This window comes from Salminus brasiliensis, chromosome 12, assembly GCF_030463535.1.
Source record: "Salminus brasiliensis chromosome 12, fSalBra1.hap2, whole genome shotgun sequence".
NCBI classification, from domain to species: domain Eukaryota; kingdom Metazoa; phylum Chordata; class Actinopteri; order Characiformes; family Bryconidae; genus Salminus; species Salminus brasiliensis.
In genome coordinates this window covers 38,976,145-38,992,299 of record NC_132889.1, presented here as the reverse complement: position 1 = coordinate 38,992,299, position 16,155 = coordinate 38,976,145, and the positions used below count along the sequence as shown (strand labels likewise).

Here is a 16,155-nt window from a genome sequence, read left to right as displayed (position 1 = left end):
TTAGAATTCAGACAGATATTAACATTTATATATATATTATATATACTTATATATATATATATAGGTTACATACATGTACTATGTATATATTTATATATATATATATATACAATCAGTCATAACATTAACACCTTTTATATATAGATATTGAGATATTGAGACTATATATTGGGAATGTCAAGCAGGTCCCCCTCATTCTGTCACAGCCCTGTGGAGTCTATTTGAGGCATGGACTCCACAAGATCTCTGAAGGTGTCTTGTAGTATCTGGACACATGCCATAAGTCCTGTAAGTTGTAAGGTGGGCGGGGCCTCCATGAGCATCAGTAAGCCTTGGAGGCCCATGTCCCTGGTTCACCGGTTGTTATTTTGGTAGGTACTGACCACTGCATACCGGGAACACCCCACAAAAAACTTGCCTGATGTTCTGGAGATGTTCTGACCCAGTCGTTATCTAGAACATCACAGTCTGGTTCTTGTCTCAGTGTCTCAGATTCTTACACTTATCCATTTTTCCTGCTTCATCACCTTCATCACCTTCAAGAACTGACCCGTTCACTCACTGCCTGATAGATCCACCCCTTTACAGGAGCCACTGGAACCAGATCATCAGATTTCTTCATTTTACCAGTCAGTGGTGCTAATGTTATGGCTGTTTGGAGTAGAATTAAGATAAGGAAACATGCCAGTATGAAGCTGAATGTGTAACAGGCCTGGGAGAATAAACTCCTGGTGATTCTGACTGAACGGATGTTACTAGGCCGGGCCTGCGTGGCCTAGTGCAGTTCTCTCAGTCTGGGCATATCTGACATGATGAAAGCTGAGGTTCTGAGGTTCTGACGAGATGTTCTGTCCTGGTGTTCTGTACATAGACAGGCTGTCTGCAGCCACTGATGCTAATCTGCCTGCTCTGGCTATATACAGCAGCTTTCAATTGGATGAGGCCTGTGCACTGATTTGTGCTCCAAAGTTGCCCTTTAATCCACATTGGTGTGTGTGTGTGTGTGTGTGCGCCTTGTGTGCTGTGGAGCTCTAGTGAACTCTACACACACCTCAGCGTCATGATGCTTCTTAATAGACTAGGTTTCAGTATGATGGGATTGTTGTAGCTGCAGAATAGAAGCCTGGCTAGCCTGGCTAGTTCTCACTTTGAGCTGTTGATGAAACTAACTCCACCATGTTTGGAGGCTGACCTTTAGCCTGGCTAGTTCTCACTTTGAGCTGTTGATGAAACTACCTCTGAGCTGAGAACAGACTGCCACTCCAGTAACACCTGGTCAGTGGTGGTCAGATGAGCTGCTGCAGTCTGTCACTGTGAACCAACACCTGTATGGCCAATAGAATTAATGGGTTCAGTTAGAAGGACCTCATGACCTGGACGCTCAGTGTGTGTGTGTCTCTGTGTGTCACAGGTCAGGACATTCTTGCCTGGATTGCTAATCACATGAAGGTGGACACTCAAGGTAATGGTCATTTCTAGTCAGAGTACTCTGTGGACCTGAAGAGCTGCAGTCTGGGTTCATCCAACTCTTTCTCCTGCCTCTTCCAGAGGCTCGGGCTGTAGGCACCATGCTGGTGGCGTACGGGTTCATCTACCCACTGCAGGACCACAAGAAGCTCGTCCTGAAGCCGGACGGAAGCCTCTACCGCTTTCAGGTACCTGAGTGCTCAGCGTACTGTCTTTATACAGATTTAGGGAAGGACAGCAATTAATTCTTTACACACATACATACACATAGCATTGAGATATATACTGTCGTACACGTTCTACACCAGCTGCTCACTTCCATTTATTATTTATCAATATGCACTCTATGTCCAAATATTTATGGACATCCTTCTAATGAATGCATTCAGCTACTTTAAGTTGCACCTATTGCTGACAGAGATGTGAAAATGCACACACAGCTTGTCTAGTCCTTGTAGAGAAGAAGTACTGCCAATAGAATAGGACTCTCTGGAGCAGATCATCATCATGACCCTATTGGCTCCATGCTGCCTAATAATGCCAGGCGTGGGCTAGAGAGGTATAAAGCCCCCAGCATTGAGCTGTGGAGCAGTGGAAGAACTGTGTTCTCTGGAATGATGGTGGAGGAGCTTCATCCAGAACTGTTGGATGAGTTGGGGAGTTGGGGAGGATGACCTGACTAACGCTCTTGTTGTTGAGTGCAGTCAAAGTCTCTTGATTTTGGAAGAAACACTGAATAAACAGGTGTCCCAATACTTTTGTCCTTATAGTGTATTTTATGTGTATTTTATTCCATATCTGTATATATTGTTATTGTTTTGTCTTTATAATGTATCTATGTGGTCTGTTTATCTCACTGTCATGTGATTTTACGTTAGACTCCGTACTTCTGGCCTGTTCAGAAATGGAAGGATGACGACACTGATTACGGTAAGACTATTTTCTTCTTAGTCAGCGAGTTAAATACAACTGAGATATCTAACTTGATCTAAGATCTATAATTAAAACATTTGTAGACAATGTAAATATTCATGCCATATCATACCTGTTTATTTTGTTGTGAAAACCCCTGTATTCTGTTTTAAAGGGAAACTCCACTAACATAACATCACTTTCAGAGCTGAGCTCAGTCAGAGTCGGGGGTCCGGTGTGAAACTGAGCTTCACTGTAGAGAAACTGACCCACTCTGATCTCTGTACAGTGGAGGTGAATGGAAGCAGGCGTCGGTCGCCATGACTACAGCACAGATACAGCCCATAATTTATTTCCTATCAAAACCCACCAGTGAAGCTACACGAGTCTTCTGAGTTTTATATGGATGATGATGATGATGATGAAGGTAAAATAGTGGAGAATCTCACCTAATCCAGTTTTCTTTAGGGACTACTTTCTGTAGCCGCAATACACCCTGCAGCATGTATCCCTCCACCATTTTAATGATCTGATTTTAAAAGCAGGTTCTAGAGCCGAACTCTTCTCAGAACTCTGGTAGAACAGTGTCTCAGGCATCAGGCAGCGTCTTCATCACCATTAGGTGAAGAACTTTCTGTGAGGAGCTTTTATTAGAGCTTCAGACATCTGCTTCCCTTCTCCTCCACTGTAGAACCACAGCTCTGACTGGGGGAGCTTATCTAGAACCGAGCGTTTCACAACAAACCCCCCAAACCCCGACTCTGACTGACTCTGATCACTCATTTGTTACCATTAAGCTAATTAGCACTACTTCACCCCTCTTTCTTCACTCTGCAGCGATTTACCTGGCCAAGAGAAACATTCGGAAGAAGGGAACGCTGGATGTGTATGAGCAGGTACGGCTGCTGCTTCCTCTAATAAACTCATACACAGCGTTTATCTCCAGTGGTGTAACCAGGATATTCTTATAGGCTGAATAAAATGTGAAATATGGTGTCCAGTAAAGACATCAGGGGGTCTGGTCACCACAGGCCCATACCAAACAGGTCCCAGTTACAGCACTGTGTGATGTTTTGAACAGGAGTACTACAGCAAGCTTCACAAATGGCTCAACCATAAATGGGACTTTATCGTGATGCAGGCCAAAGAGCAGTACAGGTCAGTCATCATAAACCTTCATCACAAACACAGTAGTACTGCACACTGACCGGAGCTCGAATTTGGCCCATTCAGTGGACATCAGACTGGAGCATTTATCACATCAAGGCAAGTGTGATGAGTCTCGGTCCCAGAAAGAACCGTCTTGACTGTGCTTTATTTGCAGGGCAGGGAAGGAGAGGAATAAGTCGGACCGGGTTGTGTTTGACTGTCAGGAGAGAGCCTACTGGATAGTGCACCGGCCTCCAGTGAGTAAACTCTGTAATAGAGGCAAGTTTCTGAAGTTATAATGGGCCCAAAATAACAGATAGTGTATAGCAATACACTCTACTGTACTGCATGTATATACTCTACAATACACTCTACTGTACTGCATGTATACACTCTACAATACACTCTACTGTACTGCAGTTATACACTCTACAATACACTCTACTGTACTGCATGTATACACTCTACAATACACTCTACTGTACTGCAGTTATACACTCTACAATACACTCTACTGTACTGCAGTTATACACTCTACAATACACTCTACTGTACTGCATGTATACACTCTACAATACACTCTACTGTACTGCAGTTATACACTCTACAATACACTCTACTGTACTGCATGTATACACTCTACAATACACTCTACTGTACTGCAGTTATACACTCTACAATACACTCTACTGTACTGCATGTATATACTCTACAATACACTCTACTGTACCGCAGTTATACACTCTACAATACACTCTACTGTACTGCATGTATATACTCTACAATACACTCTACTGTACTGCAGTTATACACTCTATAATACACTCTACTGTACCGCAGTTATACACTCTATAATACACTCTACTGTACTGCAGTTATACACTCTATAATACACTCTACTGTACCGCAGTTATACACTCTATAATACACTCTACTGTACCGCAGTTATACACTCTACAATACACTCTACTGTACTGCAGTTATACACTCTATAATACACTCTACTGAACTGCAGTTATACACTCTATAATACACTCTACTGTACTGCAGTTATACACTCTATAATACACTCTATTGAACTGCATGTATATACTCTATAATACACTCTACTGTACCGCAGTTATACACTCTATAATACACTCTACTGTACTGCATGTATACACTCTACAATACACTCTACTGTACCGCAGTTATACACTCTACAATACACTCTACTGTACTGCATGTATACACTCTACAATACACTCTACTGTACTGCAGTTATACACTCTACAATACACTCTACTGTACTGCATGGATACACTCTATAATACACTCTACTGTACCACAGTTATACACTCTATAATACACTCTACTGTACCGCAGTTATACACTCTACAATACACTCTACTGTACTGCATGTATACACTCTACAATACACTCTACTGTACTGCAGTTATACACTCTACAATACACTCTACTGTACTGCATGGATACACTCTATAATACACTCTACTGTACCGCAGTTATACACTCTACAATACACTCTACTGAACTGCATGTATACACTCTATAATACACTCTACTGTACCGCAGTTATACACTCTACAATACACTCTACTGTACCGCAGTTATACACTCTACAATACACTCTACTGAACTGCATGTATACACTCTATAATACACTCTACTGTACTGCAGTTATACACTCTATAATACACTCTACTGAACTGCATGTATACACTCTATAATACACTCTACTGTACCGCAGTTATACACTCTATAATACACTCTACTGAACTGCATGGATACACTCTATAATACACTCTACTGTACTGCAGTTATACACTCTATAATACACTCTACTGAACTGCATGTATACACTCTATAATACACTCTACTGTACTGCAGTTATACACTCTACAATACACTCTACTGTACTGCATGGATACACTCTATAATACACTCTACTGTACCGCAGTTATACACTCTACAATACACTCTACTGAACTGCATGTATACACTCTATAATACACTCTACTGTACCGCAGTTATACACTCTACAATACACTCTACTGTACCGCAGTTATACACTCTACAATACACTCTACTGAACTGCATGTATACACTCTATAATACACTCTACTGTACTGCAGTTATACACTCTATAATACACTCTACTGAACTGCATGTATACACTCTATAATACACTCTACTGTACCGCAGTTATACACTCTACAATACACTCTACTGTACTGCATGTATACACTCTACAATACACTCTACTGTACTGCAGTTATACACTCTACAATACACTCTACTGTACTGCATGGATACACTCTATAATACACTCTACTGTACTGCAGTTATACACTCTATAATACACTCTACTGTACCGCAGTTATACACTCTACAATACACTCTACTGAACTGCATGTATACACTCTATAATACAATCTACTGTACCGCAGTTATACACTCTACAATACACTCTACTGTACTGCAGTTATACACTCTACAATACACTCTACTGTACTGCATGTATACACTCTACAATACACTCTACTGTACTGCAGTTATACACTCTACAATACACTCTACTGTACTGCATGGATACACTCTATAATACACTCTACTGTACTGCAGTTATACACTCTATAATACACTCTACTGTACCGCAGTTATACACTCTACAATACACTCTACTGAACTGCATGTATACACTCTACAATACACTCTACTGTACCGCAGTTATACACTCTATAATACACTCTACTGTACCGCAGTTATACACTCTACAATACACTCTACTGAACTGCATGTATACACTCTATAATACACTCTACTGTACCGCAGTTATACACTCTACAATACACTCTACTGAACTGCATGTATACACTCTACAATACACTCTACTGTACCGCAGTTATACACTCTATAATACACTCTACTGAACTGCAGTTACACCTTCTATAATACACTCTAATGACCTGATGGGGACTAGGTGTGTCAGGAATGCAGACAACCTAGAGGTTAAAGGGTCAGAAACTTCAGGGTCAGTCAGATATAGCCTGTTGCGACTGCTTAAATCGTAAAAGTCCTAAAGATTGACCATATATTTAGAGAATACACACTGCTGCCCTCCATAAAGCTGTAAACCAGCTATAAAGCTGTGTACTGAGATGCAGTACTTGAGGGTTGAGCTGTCTGCAGGACGGGCTGTGAACTCAGAGCTCCGGCACAGACGAATTAACCCACGTTAATACGTTGCTTTCAGATCAGAGTTTTAGTTGAATAGAGCGTCAGTTTTGTGTCCTAGCCTCAGTCTTAGCTAGTGAGGGGGAGTGGAAGTTAACAGCACTGCTATTGCACAGTATGCTGACAATACCAGTACCAGTACCAGTACCAACCCAGAGCGATACTCTCTCAATTTCCTTTTCTGTGTAACAGAAGCATTTACACACCAGTCCAGGATGTTTACTGGTGCAGTTGTAGAGTTTATTCCTGATACTGGAGTTTATATTGCTGATATTGTGAATTCCATTGTTTTCATAGCCTCGAACTCACAGCGCCATGGACTACGGAGTGGATCGCCTCATTGACCCTAACGCAGAAGAGGTGAAAGGTGAGGGGGCGCATGGTGTGTATGTGTGTGTGTCAGTTTGAAAATGGTCGCCCAGCAAGTACCAAGCTGGTCGTGCAGCTGGTCATACTGGGAGACCAGCTAAACCATATGCTGGTTAATCTGAGCTGGCCAGGCTGTTCCTCCAGTGATCTTTAACAGACTTGTTTAAGTGGGTTCTGACACTGTATGACTGTTGGACACTATCTGTCCAAATGTTTGTGGACACCCCATCTAATAATTGCATTCAGCTACTTTAAGCTGCACCCATTGCTGACACAGATGTGCAAATGCACACACAGCTTGTCTAGTCCCTGTAGAGAACTCACACAGTTGTGTTATGTCTGAGCTGAAGTTTATTGGCAGGATCCAGCGTTAGAACGTGAGTGAGGCTGTTTTTGTACGTCTGATAAAAGCTGGAGACCAGAATGGATCAGACCATCTAGAACTCCACAAGCTAATAGCGTTAGCTCAGATTAGCCGCGTAGCTCTCTGTTGTTACTGTGAGGGCCGTGGGCAGTCTCTCCCTATCTGCTTAGCCTGTTTAAGAGGATTCCTGCCCTCTGATCTGCCCAGGAGTCCCCCCCCCCCCCCCCCACACCCCCACCCCCTCCTCATGAGCACTAGCTCAGATTAGCGTTAGCCGCACATGGCCTGTGCTGTAGTGCTCCCCACTACTGGCAAAACAGCAGATCCTGCTTCTGTTGGAGTAACTGTCTCTACTGTCCAGAGAAGAAGACTTTCTACTAGATTTTGGAGAAGGAACATTGCTGTGAGGAATTGATTGCATTCAGTGACAAGAGCGATAGTGAGGTCAGGGCCCCACCTCATCCCCAACTTCTCAGCTCATCCCATCTAAAAGTACTGGATGGAGCTCCTCCACCATCACTCCAGAGAACACAGTTCCTCCACTGCTCCACAGCTCCTCAATGCTGGGGGGCTTTATACCCCTCTAGCCCACGCCTGGCATTAGGCAGCATGGAGCCAACAGGGTCATGATGTTGATCTGCTCCAGAGAGTCCTATTCTATTGGCAGTACTTCTTCTCTACAGGGACTAGACAAGCTGCGTGTGCATTTGCACATCTGTGTCAGCAATGGGTGCAACTTAAAGTAGCTGAACGCATTCATTAGAAGGGGTGTCCACAAACTTTTTGACATATAGTGCGTGTGTGTTTGTGTGTGTGTGTGTGTGTGTGTGTGTGTGGACTGGTTGCTTTAACTGCTTTCTTTCTCTCTTTTTCAGGCATTTTCTCTTTTCTCATCGTCTTTTAAAAAAGATGACGGCTTTCCTTCTGAGGAACATACAAAAACCCCTCATAGAGACTGCTCAGTGTCTTTGTGCTTCCATTCACTGGCCACTTTATTAGAAACACCTACCTTGTGCTTCCACTCACTGGCCACTTTATTAGAAACACCTACCTTCTGCTTCCACTCACTGGCCACTTTATTAGAAACCCCTACCTTGTGCTTCCACTCACTGGCCATTTTATTAGAAACCCCTACCTTGTGCTTCCACTCACTGGCCACTTTATTAGAAACCCCTACCATGTGCTTCCACTCAGTGGCCACTTTATTAGAAACCCCTACCTTGTACTTCCACTCACTGGACACTTTATTGGAAACACCCTACCTTGTGCTTCCAGTCAGTGGCTGAAGGGGTTTCTGATAAAGTGGCCAGAGAGTGTATAGTGAATATATTTTGCTGTAGTGTGTGTTAGAATAGTCACTAGTTAGTCACTGTAGGTGTGTGTGTGTGTGTGTGTAGTATTATTTTTTTCTCATAAGCGTAATAAATCGTTCATATTCTCTTTCAGGATAAAACCTTTGATTACTACAAAAGAATGGTAAGTCGGGTCTCTTTAAACATCTCTGTAAGGTTTAGGTTGGTTCTGCCCTCGTTACTCATCTGCCCTGACCTTCTCCTGTAGATCATCTTCACACAGCAAGCCATCATGAGGCCTAAGGTGAAGTCCACAGTGTCCCTCGGAGCGTAAGTCCATTTAATATAAAATCATAAAGTGATCTTAGATCATCTAAGCTGATCTTTGCTGATCATCCAGGCAGAGAACAGCTGGTTTATGTTTTCAGTTGAGTTTGATGGATTAACTGGTCGACCAGCATGACCAACCTTTACCAAGCTGGTCGTCCAGCTGGTCATACTGGTAGACCAGCTAAACCATATGCTATTCCAGTGATCTTTAATAGACTTGATTATGTGGTTTCTGACACTGTATGACTGTTACACAATCTATCCAAATGTTTGTGGACACCCTGTCTAATGACTGCATTCAGCTACTTTAAACTGCATCCATTGCTGACACAGATGTGCAAATGCACACACACACATACACATACAGCTTGTCTAGTCCCTGTAGAGAAGAAGTACTGCCAATAGAATAGGACTCTCTGGAGCAGATCAACATCATGAACCTATTGGCTCCATGCTGCCTAATGCCAGGCGTGGACTAGAGGGGTATAAAGCCCCCCAGCATTAAGGAGCTGTGGAGCAGTGGAAGAACTGTGTTCTCTAGGTATTGGGGATAAGGTGCGGTGTTTATCATCATACAACATCATCCTGACTTCTCTAACTAATGCTCTTGTCACTGAATGCATTTAAATCCTCACAGCAATCTTCCTCCTCCAAAATCTAGTAGAAAGTCTTCTTCTCTGGACAGTAGAGACAGTTACTCCAACAGAAGCAGGAGCTCTTTAATACCCCTGATTTCAGAAGAAGCAGTGAATGAGCAGGTGTCCCAATACTTTTGACCATATAAAGTATATGGACAGTATGCAGAGACATTTTCATGGTTTTCTGCTAAAATCAGTTCGTCCTGTTCTGGTAAATGTGCAGTGAGTTTGAGGCACCACAGGACTGTGCTATAACGCTGGATTTGCAGGTTAATGATCAGAAGGATATTTATTGATGTGGATTTTATAGGATTTTATAGGATTATATTTGATCATGTTTTATTTGTATTTGTCTGGGTTTTGGTTTCCAGGCTTGTTATTTATGTATAATGTGTTTTTTTTTGCCTCATCAGCCTTGTTAAGCACATGACAACGTATAAAGACCATGACCCTTTTCTGGCCCCCTGCCTGCCCAGCAATCCCTGGCAGACCGATGACGACACATACTGGGAGCTCAACATGAGAAAGTAAGATTTTGACAGAAGTGCCCCCTCAGACAGAAGCTGCCACCCTCTCTTTTCTCTGTCCAGCCTTTAACCTATTTAACACTAAGGTGTATGAACGTAGACAAGCGTAACTCGGTCATGCAGATTTCTCCTGCACAACATCCGGAGAATTTGACCCTTCCTAGACTTTCTAGACTCTTGACTTGACCACTGCAGCTCTCTTCTCTGCGGACCATCAGACCCCTGCAACATATCCAGAACACAGCGGCACGGGTCGGGTCGACTTCAACATTTCTAAGTTCAGCCATGTTCAGCTCCTCCTCCTCTGCTGCGTTCTCTTCACTGGCTTCCTGTAGCTGCTGCCCTCATCAGATTCAGACCCCTGACTCTGGCCTACAAAGCCAAGACTGGACCAGCCAGCCCCTCCGTACTTGATGGCGATGGTCAAAAGCCGATCTGCACCAAGAGCCCTTCCAGCCTCAAGTACGGCTCGGCTCGACCCGCCATCCTTTAAGATCCACGGAAGACGAGCGTCCAGACTTTTTACTGTCCTGCACCAAAGTGGAGGAACGAACTTCCCCTGGGTGTCCAACGCTCGCTGTCCCCAAACCCAGACTCAAGACCCTCCTCTTCTGAGAGGACTGAAAGTTTCATGATTGATCGCTGACTCAGATTTAGTTGATCAGACAAGACGTGCTCAGTATCTGATGTGTGCTTCTTTAGTTTGCAACAGGAGATGCTAGGCTAATGTTGCTAACAACACTGGACATGGACTGTCACCAATTCCCTCCATGTCCAAAACGTCTTTCAACCCGTCTCTCAAAACACGTCCAGATTCTTATCAATGACGAAATGTATAATCTGTCCGAAGGTGCTCAAACTTTTGCATGCAGCTGTGAGTGTGTTAAACACATTGGAGCTCAAACGAATGAAATTTAGATAAAAGATTATTTGAAGTGTGTGTGTGTGTGTGTGTGTGTGTGTGTGTGTGTGTGTTTCATAGACAGTAGTTATGTAATGCTTATGTGTTCATGTTTTCCGCAGTGTTGAAATTCCCACGAAGATGAGAGTGGAGCGCTGGTCCTTCAGCTTCTTCGAGCTGCTGAATGACCCCCGAGGTCGCACTGACTTCAAAGTGTTCCTGAAGAAGGAGTTCAGCGGTGTGTGGACGGGTGTAATGGAAGGCTGTGGGCCAAGAACAGCTTTTAGAAGAAGCCAGTGGAGGCAGTCTGACTGATGTGTGTGTCTGTGTGTTTTTGCAGGTGAGAATTTGGCGTTCTGGGAAGCTGCGGAGGAGATGAAGTGGGGGGCAGCGTCGTCCATTACTGAGCAAGCACAGACTATTTTCAAGTGAGGAATAAAATTCTTTAATAAAAACATACAAATACTTTTAGCTACAAAACCACTGTACCTCCTGTAGTACCTCCAGCAGTACCTCCTCTTACTGCAGTACCTCCTCTCACTGCAGTACCTCCTCTAACTGCAGTACCTCCTCTAACTGCACCTCCTCTCACTGCAGTACCTCCTCTAACTGCACCTCCTCTCACTGCAGTACCTCCTCTAACTGCACCTCCTCTCACTGTACCTCCTCTCACTGCAGTACCTCCTCTAACTGTACCTCCTCTAACTGTACCTCCTCTCACTGCAGTACCTCCTCTCTCTGCACCTCCTCTCACTGTACCTCCTCTCACTGTAGTACCTCCTCTCACTGCAGTACCTCCTCTAACTGCACCTCCTCTAACTGTACCTCCTCTCACTGCAGGACCTCCTCTCTCTGCACCTCCTCTCACTGTACCTCCTCTCACTGTAGTACCTCCTCTCACTGCACCTCCTCTAACTGTACCTCCTCTCACTGTAGTACCTCCTCTCACTGCAGTACCTCCTCTAACTGTACCTCCTCTAACTGTACCTCCTCTCTCTGCACCTCCTCTAACTGTACCTCCTCTCACTGTAGTACCTCCTCTCACTGCAGTACCTCCTCTAACTGTACCTCCTCTAACTGTACCTCCTCTCACTGCAGTACCTCCTCTCTCTGCACCTCCTCTAACTGTACCTCCTCTCACTGCAGTACCTCCTCTCACTGTACCTCCTCTCACTGCAGTACCTCCTCTCACTGCAGTACCTCCTCTAACTGTACCTCCTCTCACTGCAGTACCTCCTCTAACTGTACCTCCTCTCACTGCAGTACCTCCTCTAACTGTACCTCCTCTCACTGCAGTACCTCCTCCCACTGCACCTCCTCTAACTGTACCTCCTCTCACTGCAGTACCATTTACTGTACCTCCTCTCACTGTAGTACCTCCTCTCACTGTACCTCCTCTCACTGCAGTACCTCCTCTCACTGCACCTCCTCTCACTGTACCTCCTCTCACTGCAGTACCATTTACTGTACCTCCTCTCACTGTAGTACCTCCTCTCTCTGCACCTCCTCTCACTGTACCTCCTCTCACTGGACCTCCTCTCACTGTACCGCCTCTCACTGTAGTACCTCCTCTCTCTGCACCGCCTCTCACTGTACCTCCTCTCACTGTACCTCCTTTCACTGTACCTCCTCTCACTGCAGTCCCCATTCTCACTGCAGTCCCTCCACTAACTGTAGTACCTCCTCTCACTGGTTTATTAACTTCAGTGACTTTTTACAGTTTCTGAACTGTAGGTGTGTGTGTGTGTGTGTGTGTGTGTGTGTAGGACCTTTTTGGCCCCCGGAGCCCCACGCTGGATCAACATTGACGGCCGGACAATGGGTCTAACAGTGAAGGGTCTGGATCATCCTCATCGATATGTTCTAGACGCTGCGCAGACACACATCTTCATGCTGATGAAGAAGGTGGGACCTGTCTGAGTTCAGTCTGTCAGTCTGCTTCTCACTGTGGACCTGAATGACCCTTCATCCACCTCTGTGTCTTTGCAGGACACCTTCTACCGATATCTGAAGTCTCCGGTTTATAAGGACATTCAGAAAAAGGCGCTCTCACCCGCACCACACAACTTCAAGTAAGTGCTGTAGCTGTGATAGAGTACAAGAATACTGCTCTAATAAACTGTGGTCTGAGGTCGTCTACCTCACAAACTCAGACCACACACAGTTCTGCTCACGTCTTTTATTGAGCATAATGAGGAAAAAACATCCATAGTGAGCCTCTGTGGTAATGACTTCTCCAAGAGCCACACTATCTGTCCAAATATTTGTGGACACCCCTTCTATAATGAATGCATTTAGCTACTTTAAGTTGCACCCATTGCTGACACAGATGTGCAAATGCACACACAGCTTGTCTAGTCCCTGTAGAGAAGAAGTACTGCCAATAGAATAGGACTCTCTGGAGCAGATCAACATCATGACCCTATTGGCTCCATGCTGCCTAATAATGCCAGGCGTGGACTAGAGGGGTGTATATAAAGCCCCCCAGCATTGAGGAGCTGTGGAGCAGTGGAGGAACTGTGTTCTCTGGAATGATGGTGGTGGACCAGTACTTTTAATGGGATAAGTTGGGGATGATGAAGTGGGGTGGTCATAATCATCATAATCATCCAACATCCTGACCTCACTAACGCTCTTGTTGCTGAATGCAATCAAATCCTTACAGCAATGCTTCTCCTCCAAAATCTAGTAGAGTCTTCTTCTCTGGACAGTAGAGACAGTTACTCCAACTCTTTTTAATGCCCTTGATTTAAAAAGAAACAGGATGAATGGGCAGGTGTCCCAATACTTTTGTCCATGTAGTGATGTAGTGTATCAGAATTTCTTTTACATATATATATATATTTAGCCTGCTCTGTGACTGAAGACTGTATCTGTCTCTTTCTCTCTGCAGTGATTCTCAGCTGGAGCAGAACGCTCGAAACCGCAAACCAGGCATCGACCCCATTATCATCTGGCAGCAGGAAGAAGAGGAGAGGGCCAAGGCAGCCGCTGCCGCCGGACCCATCGACATTAAAAAACTGATGGCCAGCAAACTGGACCGCAAGTAAAGAGGTGAAGGGCAGTGCAGACCTTATACTAGACTAAAGAATCTAAAGTAGCTCATGTGTAAGTCCTCGTACGTCTAAACCTCGTACCTCTAAAACACAAACGATAGAAAACACACCTGTAAAGGAGCAATCTGGCCAAAACAGGACTGGACTGTCGCTGTTCTGTTGTGAAGTGAGACTTTCTGCTTTAAAGACTAGGATGATGATGTTCACTACATATGGACAAAAGTATGGGGACACTCCTCCTAATCATTGAATTTAGGTGTTTCATTCAGTCCCATTCAGCCCAAGGTACATAAAACCAAGCCCCTAGCCATGCAAGCATGCTTCCTCCATCAGCTGTGAGTGGTGTTATTATTGAACAGTGGAAGAGTTTAGGAGGAACAGCTCACAGAGAGCAGCTCAGCCACCGAGTGTCTGTCAGACCACATAAAGTTACAGAGCGGGGTCAGGGCCGAGTGCTGAGCTCAGAGCAGAGTGCAAAAAGGCAGCAGAGCTCCAGACCTGCTGCTGCTGTTAGAGCTGCAGAAGGGGGCCAGCTCCATATTAACAATGCCTATGGGTTTAGAACGGGATGTCGTAAAAGTGCATGTAGGTGTCCCAATACTTTTGTCCATATAGTGTATCTAGAATGGGAGGAGCTTTTGGCAACACTATAAGCGCTTTGGGGCAGGTAGGTGAGGACCGGGCTATTTGTAGCCAACTTTACTGATGGGAAGCTGAATATCACATCAGTATTGATCAGCCTGGATGCCAGTGGCTAAGCTAACACTCAGGGTCGCCTCATAACACCACAAATAGGTCAGACTGCCCCTTTAATATCTGTTAATGCATTCTCATAATTGGTAGTGTGACTCAAAAGCACTTCGAAATGTCCAGATGGGATGAAGACATAAGACATGATATGATATGAGACATAAGATTTTGATAAGGTTATGATAAATGTGTTGGCCTAAACCCATTAGTATGAGTGAGTTACACTGACTGCAGGTGTTCATCGTCAGACTGTCATTTCTGTAAATATAGCTGAGCTGTGGCTTGAAGGAGGACTGTGCTGATGCGTAAAGTACACTGAATAGGCTGTGCTCGGTCTATATGATGCGTACATTCAGTGTAAAGGGCTGTTCAATCACAGAACCATGTCTGTAGGCAAACGATAGCATTAATCTCCCTCTTTCAACTCTTATTATATTACTGTAAACCCAGCATTCTCCACTCAGCCTCTCCCGGCTGCAGGAACAGGCCCAACTCCTAGAAAGCCAGTGATCCCCCCTTTATTTTACACAGGCTTTAATGTGAAACTTGTGAAACTGAACTCGCTGTATTGAATTCTCTGTATCTGTGATGTCACAAAATCCAGCTCATTTACATACACAGCAGTCCAACCCCATCTGCCCGGACAGCCTGCCCGGATAGTATGAGGCAGCCAGGTCAGCCAATCAGCTGAGCAGAAGTGATTTAAATTAATATTTATCTCAAATTTCAGTCTTAAAGGCATACTAACTCAAACCGGCCGTTGAATTCTAATAATGCAGTTATGTAAATTGAATTATGACTATTTTTGGTTCATAGACTCACACAAATATTAGAAAATCAAACAAAAGGAAGTGCATGTTTTTCTTTACCGCCTGATTTGCTGCTCATTTTAGGTTGTCTGTCTTGTTCTCATTCTAGCTTGTGTGTGTGTGTGTGTGTGTACTGTATTTATGATTGACATAATAAAAATATAAATATCTAATATAAATTAGAATTTGAATCTTATTCCAGCTGCCTGTTATAACACTATTATAACACCTACAGTACACCTCTCTGTGCACTGTATCCGTACCCTACGGTACACTACGGGCTGGTTTCCCAAGGTCGGTTAGGTCATCAAGTCTAGTCCTGGACTATATTTACTTTTCCAGGAAAACTGCCTA

General features: G+C 44.1%; 1 protein-coding gene across 1 annotated transcript in view; it reads left to right on the top strand.

The window, feature by feature from the left end:
- The window catches only part of rgs9a (regulator of G protein signaling 9a), an 18,440-nt gene extending 2,494 nt beyond the window's left edge, over positions 1-15,946 (top strand). The window contains exons 3-17 of the mRNA XM_072693812.1: positions 1,412-1,462; positions 1,549-1,655; positions 2,346-2,397; positions 3,217-3,275; positions 3,461-3,537; positions 3,704-3,785; positions 7,063-7,125; positions 8,945-8,974; positions 9,059-9,120; positions 10,172-10,285; positions 11,309-11,424; positions 11,527-11,614; positions 12,953-13,091; positions 13,176-13,258; positions 14,080-15,946. Of these exons, the coding sequence (XP_072549913.1) occupies positions 1,412-1,462; positions 1,549-1,655; positions 2,346-2,397; positions 3,217-3,275; positions 3,461-3,537; positions 3,704-3,785; positions 7,063-7,125; positions 8,945-8,974; positions 9,059-9,120; positions 10,172-10,285; positions 11,309-11,424; positions 11,527-11,614; positions 12,953-13,091; positions 13,176-13,258; positions 14,080-14,236 (1,280 nt within the window). The 3' untranslated portion in view covers positions 14,237-15,946. The remainder of the gene's footprint in view (positions 1-1,411; positions 1,463-1,548; positions 1,656-2,345; positions 2,398-3,216; positions 3,276-3,460; positions 3,538-3,703; positions 3,786-7,062; positions 7,126-8,944; positions 8,975-9,058; positions 9,121-10,171; positions 10,286-11,308; positions 11,425-11,526; positions 11,615-12,952; positions 13,092-13,175; positions 13,259-14,079) is intronic.
- Positions 15,947-16,155: the final 209 nt, after the last annotated feature.